The sequence below is a fragment of the Panicum virgatum genome, chromosome 7N (assembly GCF_016808335.1).
Source record: "Panicum virgatum strain AP13 chromosome 7N, P.virgatum_v5, whole genome shotgun sequence".
Classification (NCBI taxonomy): Eukaryota; Viridiplantae; Streptophyta; class Magnoliopsida; order Poales; family Poaceae; genus Panicum; species Panicum virgatum.
In genome coordinates this window covers 40,599,759-40,612,642 of record NC_053151.1, presented here as the reverse complement: position 1 = coordinate 40,612,642, position 12,884 = coordinate 40,599,759, and the positions used below count along the sequence as shown (strand labels likewise).

The 12,884-nt window shown below is 46.4% G+C and overlaps 1 protein-coding gene across 1 annotated transcript; it reads right to left on the bottom strand.

The window, feature by feature from the left end:
* Nucleotides 1-587: 587 nt before the first annotated feature.
* LOC120683342 (copper-transporting ATPase HMA5) lies at nt 588-11,755 on the bottom strand. The gene is made up of 6 exons (XM_039965417.1): nt 11,199-11,755; nt 2,562-3,953; nt 2,231-2,485; nt 2,006-2,128; nt 1,424-1,900; nt 588-1,332 (listed from the first exon to the last, which is right to left on the bottom strand). Exons 1-6 carry the CDS (start codon nt 11,553-11,555, stop codon nt 943-945), a joined length of 2,994 nt encoding a protein of 997 aa, XP_039821351.1. The 5' UTR covers nt 11,556-11,755; the 3' UTR covers nt 588-942.
* Between the last annotated feature and the right edge of the window lie 1,129 nt (nt 11,756-12,884).

The following is a 12,884-nucleotide window of genomic DNA, read 5'->3' as shown; positions in this document are numbered from 1 at the left end:
CTCGAAGACAGGCGGCCCATCGGTTTCCGGGGCTCTCTTCGTCTCCAACAGCAAGGCAGCGAAATGGAAATCCAAAATTCAAAATACAGAATCGTGCGGAACTTGTTTGGAAGCTGGACACGTGAAGCTTCTCCGGATTCCAAAGAATCGGATTCCACCAAGTATTTGTTCAGCGACAAAAAAATAATAGAACATTTAGCCGCGAGGAAAAAAAACGAACCGAATTCCATCTGCTGGCGTTGGGGGCCAGATCAGACCATCGCCTCAGCATCAAGACCTCTTTCTGTTGCAAGTGTGTTTCAGTGTCTGTTGTGCCATTAAAGAAGTTAGCAACTGGTTAGGCAACTAATGTCGCCCACAACAGGAAAGAAAAGCAACCGTGAAGAGTGAACGAACGTCCTAGCTCCAGCATCACCAAAGCACCAGCCTCCCTGCTTTCGACGGTCGAGTCTGATCCCATTAACGTGCACCTCCATGATCTGATGACCATGACCCCTCCGTCCAAGATGTTCGATTCAACAAGCATCGCAGACGTTCTTCATGAGTCTTCCGCATGTCATATTTGGAGACTGGAGACACAAATTCTGTTTCCATCATCAACTCATCATGTTCATATTGACAGATCATGGCTTTTATCTAAAATAAGATACTTACATAGATGACTGGATCGACCAACACATCCATACATCTTTTTCTCAGTTCCAAGAAGTACACAAGTCAATAGCTATATACACCATGCAACCATGAACCATGGGCATGTCCATACAATGGACATGATCCAGAATTTTGCCTTGTGATCGATTATCCTTACACAAGTAACGCATATGTACAGCTTAGTTTACGCAACTTCAATTCCAGGAAGTCCTTACTAAGCACGGCTACTCATTAATATCTAGAGTTTATTTCACGCTAATGCTGCTCTATCTGGTCGCTCCTGTGTCATCAATTGGCAAACGTCTTTGGACTTTTGTAGTACCTCAGCAGCAGGGACCAACAGACGACACTGACGGATGAAGCTGCCATTGCAGCGCCGGCAACCCATGGAGGCAGGCGGAACCGGAACGATGGGAAGAGCACCCCCGCAGCTATCGGTATGCCGATGATGTTGTAGCCGAGAGCCCAGACATAGTTCATTCGAATGCGGAAGAACGTCTTCCTGGAGAGATCGATAGCAGTAACCACATCCTCCAAGTTGCTCTTCATGAGGACGATGTCAGCCGCTTCAATGGCGACATCTGTTCCTGCGCCAATCGCCAGACCTACATCAGCTGACACAAGTGCTGGGGAGTCGTTTATTCCATCACCAACCATTGCCACGGTTTTTCCAGACAACTGCAGGAATTAAGATGCGAGGACAGTAAATAACTTAATGTTTGCAAGAGGAAAGCAAGAAAGCTATGATAGAAAGCAGAAAATAGTTGACCTGAAGTTCCTTCACCTTCTCAGCCTTCTGCTCTGGTTTTGCTTCAGCAATGATCTTTTCTATGCCGACCTCTTTGCCAATGGCATTAGCAGTCCCCCAGTTATCCCCAGTCACCATTATGCTCTCCACATTCATGGATTTGAGGTATGATATCACGTCATTGGCGTTTGGTTTTATAGGATCAGATACAGAGATTATGCCCACAACTTCCTGATCCATAGCCACAATAATGGCTGTTTGTGCTTTCTCCTCTTCTTCTGTGAGTATTTCCAAAGCTTCCAACGGGATGTCAATGCTTGATGACAGCATAAAGCTCTTGTTCCCGACAATAAGAATATTATCACTAATGTTGGCCTTGACACCATGTCCAGGTACTGAAATAAAATCTCTTGCTTCAGGCCAGATGTGGTTTTCTTCAGAGTGCAACTTCTTGGCATGCTCCACTATTGCCTTTGCCAGTGGGTGCTCACTGTTGTCCTGAATAAGACAAGTAATTCATAGAATTTGAAAAGTGTCACTGCAAAGCACTAAATGTTATTTCATTCAAAATGATGACAAGAATAGTAGAGTTGAAGAACATACCTCTGCTGCAGCAACATAATCATAGAATTCACGCAAGACCATGTTTTTGAGAAGCCTGGTATTGACAACAACAGGTTTCCCAATAGTCAGTGTTCCCGTTTTATCAAATACGATGCAGTCCACCTATGAAATGTCATATAAATAAGTATCGTTATCAGTTTGTCACCAATTCGAAAGCACTGTTTTAAACAAATCTATCCAAATGAGGAAGACAATTTTTCATACCTTATGTGCACTCTCGAGAGCTTGCCCACCCTTGATCAAAACACCTTGTGAGGCGCCGACTCCAGTTGCAACCATTACCGCAGTTGGAGTTGCAAGCCCTAAGGCACAAGGACAAGCAATCACCATAACGGATATTCCAAACTGAAGGGCAAGTTGAAAGCTATCCATGGAAGATGGTATCCATGAGCGAGGATAACCATGGAATCTCCCAGCTAAGAACCACACAAGCCAAGTAAGTACGGAGAGTACAATAACCTGCAAGCATGAAGAAGGTTATTCATCATGGTATAATAACGCATTTATCTTATTGCAATGATGTAACTGAACTTACTAATGGGACAAAGACTCTCGATATCTGATCAGCAAACTTCTGGACAGGAGCTTTTGCCATTTGTGCTGATTCTACAAGTCTTACAATCTGTGCCAGCGCACTCTCGGATCCAACAAATGTTGCCCGAACATGGAGCACACCATTCTCATTGACCGTACCTCCAATTACGGTGTCACCTTTCCTCTTTGCCACGGGCCTTGATTCTCCAGTGATCATACTTTCATTCACATGGCTTTGGCCCCATATAACAAAGCCATCAGAAGCAACTTTCCCACCAGGGACTACTTTGATAACATCATTTTTCTGAATCAATCTGCTGTCAATCTCATTCTCTCCTACAACATTCCCTTCATGGTCATGTATTAATAGTGTTGCAGTTTCCGGTGCAAGATCCATCAGCTTGGCGATAGCCTCAGAGGTCTTCCCTTTTGCCAAGATCTCAAGGTACTTACCAAGGAGGATAAATGATATGAGCATGGAACTTGTCTCGAAAAAATCATTTGACATGTAATTCTCAGAGGTAGCTGCTCGAAGAACTGAGTAAACTGAGTAAAAGTAAGCAGTGTTTGTCCCTAGAGCAATGAGAACATCCATGTTCGGCGAGCCATGGCACATTGCCTTGTAAGCACCAGTATAAAACTTGCGGCCAATTATAAATTGGACCGGTGTTGACAAGATCCACCGCAATAGTTCACCAATGCTCATCATGTTGACAACTTTTTTGTCAAGACCATCCTTCGTCCCAGGAATGTACATGAATACCATGGAGGTGAGAAACACTGGGATAGTGAACACTAAGCTCCACAAGAAAGATTGCTTGTATCGATTGATTTCCCCATACCTGTGATGCTCCCTTCCTTCTGCTTCTGGATATATTGATGCAGTAACATCACCAGATGTGGCTGACTCAATGACTTCAATGAGGTCCCTGGGTCCTGTCTGGTCAGGCTTGTATGATATGGTGATCTTGTGGAGTTCAGTGTCAACTTTTATGTCTTCCACACCAGGAAGAGCTTGGATAGAGCTTTCTAGTATCATTATTAACCTCTCATTGAGAACACCATCTATTTTGAGGTCTATCCTGCTCCTATCTTCTCCTGTAGTGATCAAGACTGCTTCAAATCCAGTCTCTTCAACTGCCTGGATAAGTTGGTTAGCAGCAACAATCCTGCGATCATAACGGATCTCTGCCTCTTCAGTAGCCAATGCAACTGAAGCTCTTTGAACCCCAGGAAAAGCTTGCAAGGCAGATTCCACTGTATTTGTGCAAGAAGTGCAGGTCATTCCTTTTATATGCAGCCTGCATACTAGAATGTTCTTTTCCCTGACCTCCTCATTAATCAGCTTAGCTTCAAAACCAACATCCTCAATGGCTTCCCTAATTTTCTCCTCCTGTCAAAATCCATAAATGAACATGACATCTGAATATGTAGGAAACAAAGGTAAAACAACATGGGCACATAGACAGTACAGTTTTAAAACATGGCATAAACAATGAATGTGATTTGTGTTTTAAATGGTTTTCAGCCATTCAGGTTTGCCATAAATAATTTATTAACTATTGGCCAATATATGCAATGAGCAAATGGAGCAGAGAGTTAGTTATTTTTCTGATATAGTTTATTAAGGATAAGTTTCATAAAACAGATTTTATAAGGATTTTAAGGAAACAATATTTATTATGTTGTCATTCAGTTAAAAGGAGTATACAGATCACCTCGCTTTGATTGCACTAATAAAAAAGAGACTTACTTCATGTGTTGCTTGGTTATATATCAATCATGCCACTACGTATCTCTAACGTGCACATGCGGCCACCATATATCAGTTGAGTTTGTTGAGAACATGGACAGGGATAAATAGTTTTGGACGAAATAGGTAGGAGTAGTTTTCCGCAAAATTGATAGTTTGAGTCTTAGCGGTACAGATTTTCTTATGCTGGTTTTATCATCTCTTACCAAAACAAGGTTTTAGGTTGCTAGGCTATAGACATTGTTAAAAAAAAATTCTAGTTTTGATGAAATTTGACATTCAAACAACACAAAGGGCAGTGGTATTGCCATGATTAGATCTGATCAACTGAAAGTCCGAAACTGATGACTGCGTTCTCAGAAAAAAAATGGGATAAGGACTAATGTTATTGTTTTTATTGAGTGTTAAATATGTAAAAGATAAACTTATATGACTATTCCTGAGTATGTAAATAAATAATTAAATATGCAAAAAAAAAACAATATTCGCAGGTTGACCTGCCACCTGTTCATGGCAGCCACCCAGCCAACAAAGTGATGGACAAATAAAAGGGTTTCTTAAATATTATCTCAGTATCATATTTTCTACATATAGTTTTCCCATAAGTGGAATTATTATATCTTTGACGACACCTAATGTGCCAATATCAGTGTAACAAAAACTGATTTAAGTTTAGTGATTGTGAATTGTCACCAACAAAATCATAGATGCATGAATGCATCCAATAAAATAGTGTGTGAGAAAGCAACCACTAGGTTGAAATATGAGATGAAAATGTTTCCTGCTCCTGCAGTGGCAACCAATGAACCATCCCTCCTCATGAATTTAGAACAAATACGCTTATACTGCAGGAAAAAGACCACCAGTAATAAAAGAAATTCCCCATTTTGCCCTTTCAATATCAATATACAAGTGAAAGGGATATGTCTTGCTCCCAAAGTCAAAAGCTATTTTAATGGGGGACAAGATTGCAATTTTGCATCCCCAAATGGGCCACTGATGAAAGAAAGTAACTTTGGGATGAGAAACGTGCATGGCAAACTATTCTTGAGTATGACAGTTTATTCCTACCTGAAAAATATAATAATCAGTTGGGAATATCAGAAGGAACACACCAAATTAACAGATCAATGACTACAAACTATGAAACAAAGTAAGAGATATAGCTTAACAAAAAGAGGAACTGTGATATGTATCAATATTCAGTGGTGTGTGGCATGTGTTGTGCATGATCGAATTCTTCTTAACGCAATTTCAAAAATGAATGCTTCACACAAGCTCATCGAATGAAGGATACTCTGAAGACACCCTTCCTAGCTTGGTCTAATAGTTTGACTTAGTTGTCTCTCTTCTTTTGCTCTTTGTCGCCCTGTACAGTTTTCTTTTATTCAAAAGCTCTTCCCCAATTTTGTTGGGCAACTTTCTCTGTAATTATTTTCTCTCTTTTAAAATTAATAAAATTTACATGGGGGACTCCCTCGCTGTGTTCATGTTCAAAAAAAAATGAAACATGGTTCTCCTGTGTATTCGTGAAAAAATAAAAGATCGATTATATGTGAATAACTGGGGCCATGAGGATGCAGTATGAACCCCAATTTTGATGCACAAATTAGTTATTAATTAAATTTTGGACTATCCTTGTAGCTGTTGTTTGTTTTGTTGTCTTTCGGAGGTTGTTGTTTGCCAAATCTTGGGTCTTCTTCTTTATTAATATAATCATCAGCTCTCCCGCTTGATTCATTTCAAACAAAAAGAAAATTCGGACTATCTTATGGGAGTGTCATGCAAATTAGCATTTAGCAATCGCCTCGCAAAGGCATACTTGGTAGATCTTTCCTTCCAATTTCTGTTTAGGAGCAAAAGCTCACTGCATGTGATATTTCAATATTTGTAATTGAATACTGGTAAACCGTAAGCAGGGACCACCATTTTTTTATTTTCTTAAGAGAAAATCCAACTCAAAACAGCTGCAGCCCTGTGCATTGTGCACATCATGATATTCACAGCAAAACATATTACCGGGTTTCCAATGGGGTAACCATGTTTAAGGGTCACAGCACTCGAAAGATGCACATCATAAGCAGAGCTGCCTACCTGACCCTTTCAAACCACTCAAAAACTAATGTTTCTCTGTCCCAAGAAGAGTACAATTGTAGTTTTTTTTTCAGACCGATTAGTACTACTGTAAAATTCTGTTAAAAAACTGCTACTATAAAATGACCTTTATTCCCTATTAAAATGACGCGTCCATCTAATTAGGCGTCAACTGTTTGAAAATTATATGGTGAACTGACTCTGTAAATGTCCAATTCTACAGCTGTATATTTAATTTAATCAGAATTATATTGTCAACAAACAGTTCTCCATGTTGTATATCAAAATCATATAGTAAAGTAACTAGATGAAGAGTCAAATCTAAAGTTCCGTGTCACATCAAGATTATGTACTATGTAACTAAAAATTCAGCTCAAATGTTTTCGCAGAAGTACCTAAAATCTTATGCCTTTGCCTGTCTATATGTCTGCATATAATTTGTAATTTTATATTTAACAAAAAATAGATATCGCAAATGCCCAATATTGAAGGCTTCTCTGCATAGGCCTGTACCTTCTTCTGGGATTCTCGCGCTAGTGATACAGTATAAAAGAACAAAATATAGTGAAGAATCCTAATCTGTGTCGCACGTTACATGAAAGTCATACAGTGAACTGAATGAGGTGTACTAACTTAGAGCTCTGCACGTTACATCAAAATTGTTAGAGTATATTGAGCCCATGTATAGAGGCCCATATATAGGAACTATATATCCCACCATTCTCGGGTTTGGAGGAATACAAGCCATTATTCTCTCATATCCTCTCTCTTTCATGGTATCAGCCTCCCTCTAGCCACCGCCGCCGCCATGGCTGGCTGGCCACCGGCGCCTCCTTTTCTTCCTCCCTTTGCTGCTGCTGTTCCCTTTCCCACCGCCGCCGCTGGCCCCATAGCCACCGGCCGGCCCTTCCCCTCTCCTCTTTCCCTCCTCTACCTGCTACTGGCCGCTGCCCAGCTGCGCCTACGGGCGTCGCCGGGGCCTCCTCTGGCGCGCCCAGATCCGCTGCGCCGGGCGTGTGGTCGCCGGCCGCCGCCCCTTCTTCTTCTGCTCTGTGGTCGCTGGCTGCGCAGGTCGCTGCTGCTGTGCCGGCGCCGCCGACGCGCGTGGCAGGGCCCGCGCGCCGCGCCGCCGCCGGATCCTGCGGCCTGGGCTGCCGCCGCCGCCCCCTGGGCCGCCGTCGCCGCCCACAGCGCCGCGCCCGCGCCACCCGTGGCCGCGCCCACGGTGCCCGCGTCGTCCGCCACCAGCCTCGCGGCCGCCCTGCAGGACCTCGAGGCCAAGCTCGCGCAGGCCGCCGCGCACTCCGCGCAGGCCGCGCGGACGCCCGTGGCTGCGCCCGCGGTGCCATTGCCCGCGATGCCCGCGCCCATGGCGCCCGCAGCGCCCGTGCCTACATTCGGTATGCCCCCCGCGGACGCGCCGTTCACCGCCGCCGCCTTCCGCGGGCAGCCCGGAGCTGCTACGGCCGACGACGCTCTCGCCGCGGCCCTCCTCGCCGCCAAGTCTGAGGCTTCGACGGCTCAGGAGCGGGTCCCGATGTGGCCGTTTCAGGGTCAGGGGGGGCCTCGTCCTCAGCCCCCGCCGGCGGCCATGCTCGCCGCTGCTGCTCCCCTGTTCGCGTCGTCCTGGACCCCGCCCGCTCCACCCAGCCAGCAGCCGGCCTGGCCTGGGGGGTGGGACCAGTCCGCACTGGCGCAGTCCTTCAGCGCCATGCGGCGGACGCCGCCGGTCAGCACCGAGTGGATCGCCGACTCGGGTGCCTCCTTCCACACCACCCCAGATGCCGGTATCCTCTCTTCTATCTGACCCCCACACCCCTCTTGTCCTTCTTCCATCATGGTTGGTGACGGGTCTTGCCTTCCTGTCACTGCCGTGGGTTCTGCTCCTGTTTCTTTTCTTCTTCCCAATGTCCTTGTTACTCCTCAGATGGTTCATAACCTTCTTTCCATTCGTCAGTTTACAGCTGACAATTCTTGTTCCATCGAGTTTGATTCTTCTGGCCTCACTGTCAAGGATTCGGCCTCCCGGCGTCCGCTACTCCGGTGTGACAGCACGGGCCACTTTACACCCTTCGCCTTCCTCTTCCGCTGCACCATTTTCGCCTTCTTCTTCGTCTGCCGCTTTTGCCGCGACGCCGTCTTCCACGACCTGGCTCCGCCGTCTTGGTCACCTAGGCCGCGACGTTCTGGCTCAGCTCAGTCGTAGTACAGATGTTCCTTGTACCACGGCTCCTGCTGAGCACCTCTGTCATGCGTGCCAGCTTAGTCGTCATGTTCGACTTCCTTTTATTCTTCTTCTTCGCATGCTGCGCATGCCTTTGATTTTGTTCACTGTGACCTGTGGACCTCTCCTGTTCTCAGCCTTTCTGGCTACAAATACTATCTGGTGGTGGTCGATGATTTCTCACACTACTCTTGGATTTTTCCCTTGCGCGCCAAGTCTGAGACCTTCCCCACCCTCCTCCACTTCTTTGCCTGGGTGTCCACTCAGTTCGTCCTCACCATTAAGGCCGTCCAGTGTGACAACGGGCGTGAGTTCGATAACTCCACCTCCCGTTCCTTCTTCCTCTCTCGGGGTGTTCAGCTGCGTATGTCTTGTCCGTATACCTCTCCTCAGAACGGCAAGGCTGAGTGGATGATTCGCACGACGAACGACGTCGTGCGCACCCTTCTGATCCAGGCTTCTCTGCCCCCGCGTTTCTGAGCGGAGAGCCTCCACACCGCCACCTACTTGCTTAACCGCCTTCCATCCACTGCTTCTCCTACTCCCACTCCACACCACGCTCTTTTCGGTACCCCTCCTCGCTACGACCACCTTCGGGTCATCGGGTGTGCATGTTACCCTAACACCTCCGCCACTGCTCCTCACAAGCTAGCGCCCCGCTCGACTCGGTATGTGTTCTTTGGTTACTCCCCTGACCACAAGGGGTACCGATGTTTTGACCTCACTTCTCACCGCGTCCTGATCTCCCGACAGAGACTGTCTACTGCTCTCAGCCAGCGGGATTTGTGGACTCGAGTCGTCCGGATATGGTCTGCCGGCTCAACAAGTCTCTATATGGTCTGAAGCAGGCTCCTCAGGCTTGGTACTCTCGGTTCGCCACGTTCTTGCTGACATTGGGGTTCACCGAGGCCAAGTCTGATATGTCTCTCTTCATCTACCGCCGTGGGGATGAGACTGCATATCTGCTGCTCTATGTCGATGATATTGTGCTCACCGCCTCCAGTCAGCGATTGCTTCAGAGTGTCATTTCCTCTCTGCAGCAGCAGTTTGCTATGAAGGATCTGGGTTAGCTCCACCACTTCTGGGCGTCACTGTTGAGCCTCGCCCGTCTGTCTTTCTCCTTCACCAGCGGCAGTACGCACTTGATATTCTGGAGCGGGCTGGGATGACTGATTGCAAGCCCTGCTCCACTCCTGTCAACACTCAGGCGAAGCTGTCTGCTGATCTGGGTGATCCGGTTGCTGATCCTACTTCCTACCGGAGTCTGGCCGGCGCTTTGCAGTACCTCACCTTCACCAGGCCGGACCTCACCTACGCTGTTCAGCAAGTCTGTCTCCAGATGCATGATCCCCGGGAGTCACACTTTGCTGCGCTGAAGCGTCTCCTCCGGTACGTCCGTGGCACTATGGACCTCGACCTGGTGCTTCACCGCTCGTCCTCTGCTGAGCTGGTGGTCTACACCGACGCTGGCTACCCAGACACCCGTCGCTCCACTTCCGGCTACGCTGTCTTCCTGGGCGGCAACCTGGTCTCCTGGTCGTCCAAGCGGCAGCCGGTTGTCTCCCGCTCCAGTGCCGAGGCGGAGTATCGGGCTGTCGCTAACGACGTGGCGGAGACGTCCTGGTTACGACAGCTCTTGGCGGAGCTCCACAGACCGCTCGCCAAGAGCACGCTCGTCTACTGCGACAACATCAGCGCCGTGTATCTCTCCACCAACCCCGTCCAGCATCAGCGGACGAAGCATGTGGAGATCGACCTACACTTCGTGCGCGACAGAGCCGCAATCAGCGATGTTCGGGTACTCCATGTCCCGACTACCTCCCAGTTTGCTGACATCTTCACCAAGGGGCTGCCCTCCTCGACCTTCTCGGAGTTTCGATCCAGCCTCAACGTAGCCGGTGGCTAGTTGTGGCTGCCGGGGGGGTGTTTGCCCTTGTACTCTCTTGTTGTCCAGTCTTGAACACCGATGCGTCGGTAGTTCAGACTGCGGGGGTGTTAGCTTTCTTGTTGTCCAGTCTTGAACACCGCTGCGCCGGTAGTTCAGACTGCGGGGAGGTGTTGGAGTATATTGAGCCCATGTATAGAGGCCTATCTAGAGGCACATGTATAGAAACTATATATTCCACCCTTTTATAGGGTTTTGAGGAATACAAGTCATTATTCTCTCATATCCTCTCTCTTTCAAAAATTGCATAACCAGAATAATTATCGGTCAAATTTGAGATACAAGTATAGGAATTGAAAGAACACAAAGACTTGAAATTAAAGACATGACCAATTTTTTAGCTCAAAATAGAGGCTTGATGTTCATATGATGGTATACGTTTATTATTCATGGCCACTTTTGGATTTTTGTTAGTGGTGATATCGATCCTATGGCTCAATATACTGTAAAGGTTAATATAATCTTGATTGCCAAAAACAATTGGTCAAAAAAATGCAGAAAAAATATCAACCAGACAATTTTTTTTCGTTTCGAAAGAAACTATATCATTTGGAAACAGCTCATACAGAAAAAAAATGAATATAAAGTAACACGCGAATCGACCAGGGGACCCGATACTCACCGAGACGAAGGCCGGGTAGAAGACGACCTGCGCGCGGCCTCCGAGGACGTCGACGGCGGCGTCGTGGATGCCCGGGAGGCGCTTGACGGCCTTCTCCACCGACCCCGCACACGCGGAGCACGTCATTCCGGTCACCGCGAACACAGCCACCTTCTCCTCCTCCTTCTCCGCCGCCCCCTTCGCGGCCTCCAGGTCGCCGCCGCTTCCTCCGGCTTCACTCGCGTCACCGGTGACCGCAACCGTCCTAGGGCGCCGCGGCATGGACGGGTACCGCGGCCGCAGCGCGAGGTGGCGGCTCACCTCGGCGCCGCCGCCGTGGAAGCACGAGAGGAAGAGGGCTCGGGTGCTCGCCGCCATTTTTACCGCCCACGCGGTGCGATGACTCCGGTTTGGAGATCGCTTTTGGGTTTGGTTCTCTTTGGTTTGCGAAATTGTTCGGGGAGAGTGTGATTTGGATTTGGTTTAAACCTGTTTGGTTCTCTTTGGTTTGCGAGATTGTTCGGGGAGTGTGAATTGGTTTAAACCTGCCCGCATTTATAGGAGAGTCGAGCAGGGCGGTCATGGCATCGGCTCGTGGTAGTGGAAACCAGGTCAGGCTGGCGTTGGAGACTTGGAGTATTTTAAACTCCGCAAACCACGGGAAAAACAGCTGACTGCTAAGCTATTACGCGACGTCAAGTTGAGAAACGCACACTTTTTTTTGTTCCATGTTCACCTTGTGAATAACGCAGCCTAGCGGTTTCAATTGATTTTCGATTCTTGTACGATTCAATTGGTTTTTGGTTGGAATCAAAAGTATTTCAGACGTTTTCTTGAGAAAATATTTGTATTTTTTTATCAATAATAGTGCATACCACTTCAGCAGATGTTATGCTCTATAAGCCTAAATAGTCCAGCATGTCAGTGGTGATCAAAATGATGATTTTGTGTCCTGAAAAATGTAAAATGTAGTATAAACGAAAGAACAAAAGGGAGGAAAGTGTATCTCTCTACTGTTATAGCTATAAGTGTGAAATAAAGTTCATGGTGATGCTTCTATCCACTCTCTTTTTACTCTCTCGTTCCTGAAATGTAAGACTTTTGACCAAGTTTATTAAAAATATAATATTTCAAATATCAAATGAAAATAATTATAATATTATAAAATATATTTTTTATAATTAGTCAAACTTAAACTACTTTAATTTAGAATAAATAAAAATATTTTATATTTTAGGATGAAGGGAGTATGATGGTATGATACGTTTTTCTTATCCTAGAAATCATATATATTTAAATAATGGGGACTAATAAGCAGTAACTATTCGTACAGTTATATTGAATGTTTGGCACAAATCTAAAACAAAAGTATAAAAAAAATTGATGTTAGTGATTGCCGTTGTACGCCAGCTCATCATATACACTGTTCTTTTGAAAAAGAATACGCAAGATTTTTATTTAAAAAAAAGAATACGCAAGAGAAGTGCATGCGGCATGCCGTTGTATTGAGAAGAAGGCAGCCGCGTGCGCGTGTACGTACTCGGATTGGGTTGGGCCTATGCGTGGGCTGGGTTGCAACGTTCTATGGCCTTCTTGCGTCAGGCTGGAAAGATCTGGAAGAAGCGATGCCCATGAGTTGCGGTCAGCAGGTTCTCCAAATTCCAAATGATGCGTGGAATGCCGGATGACACGAACATAATTTTTAGT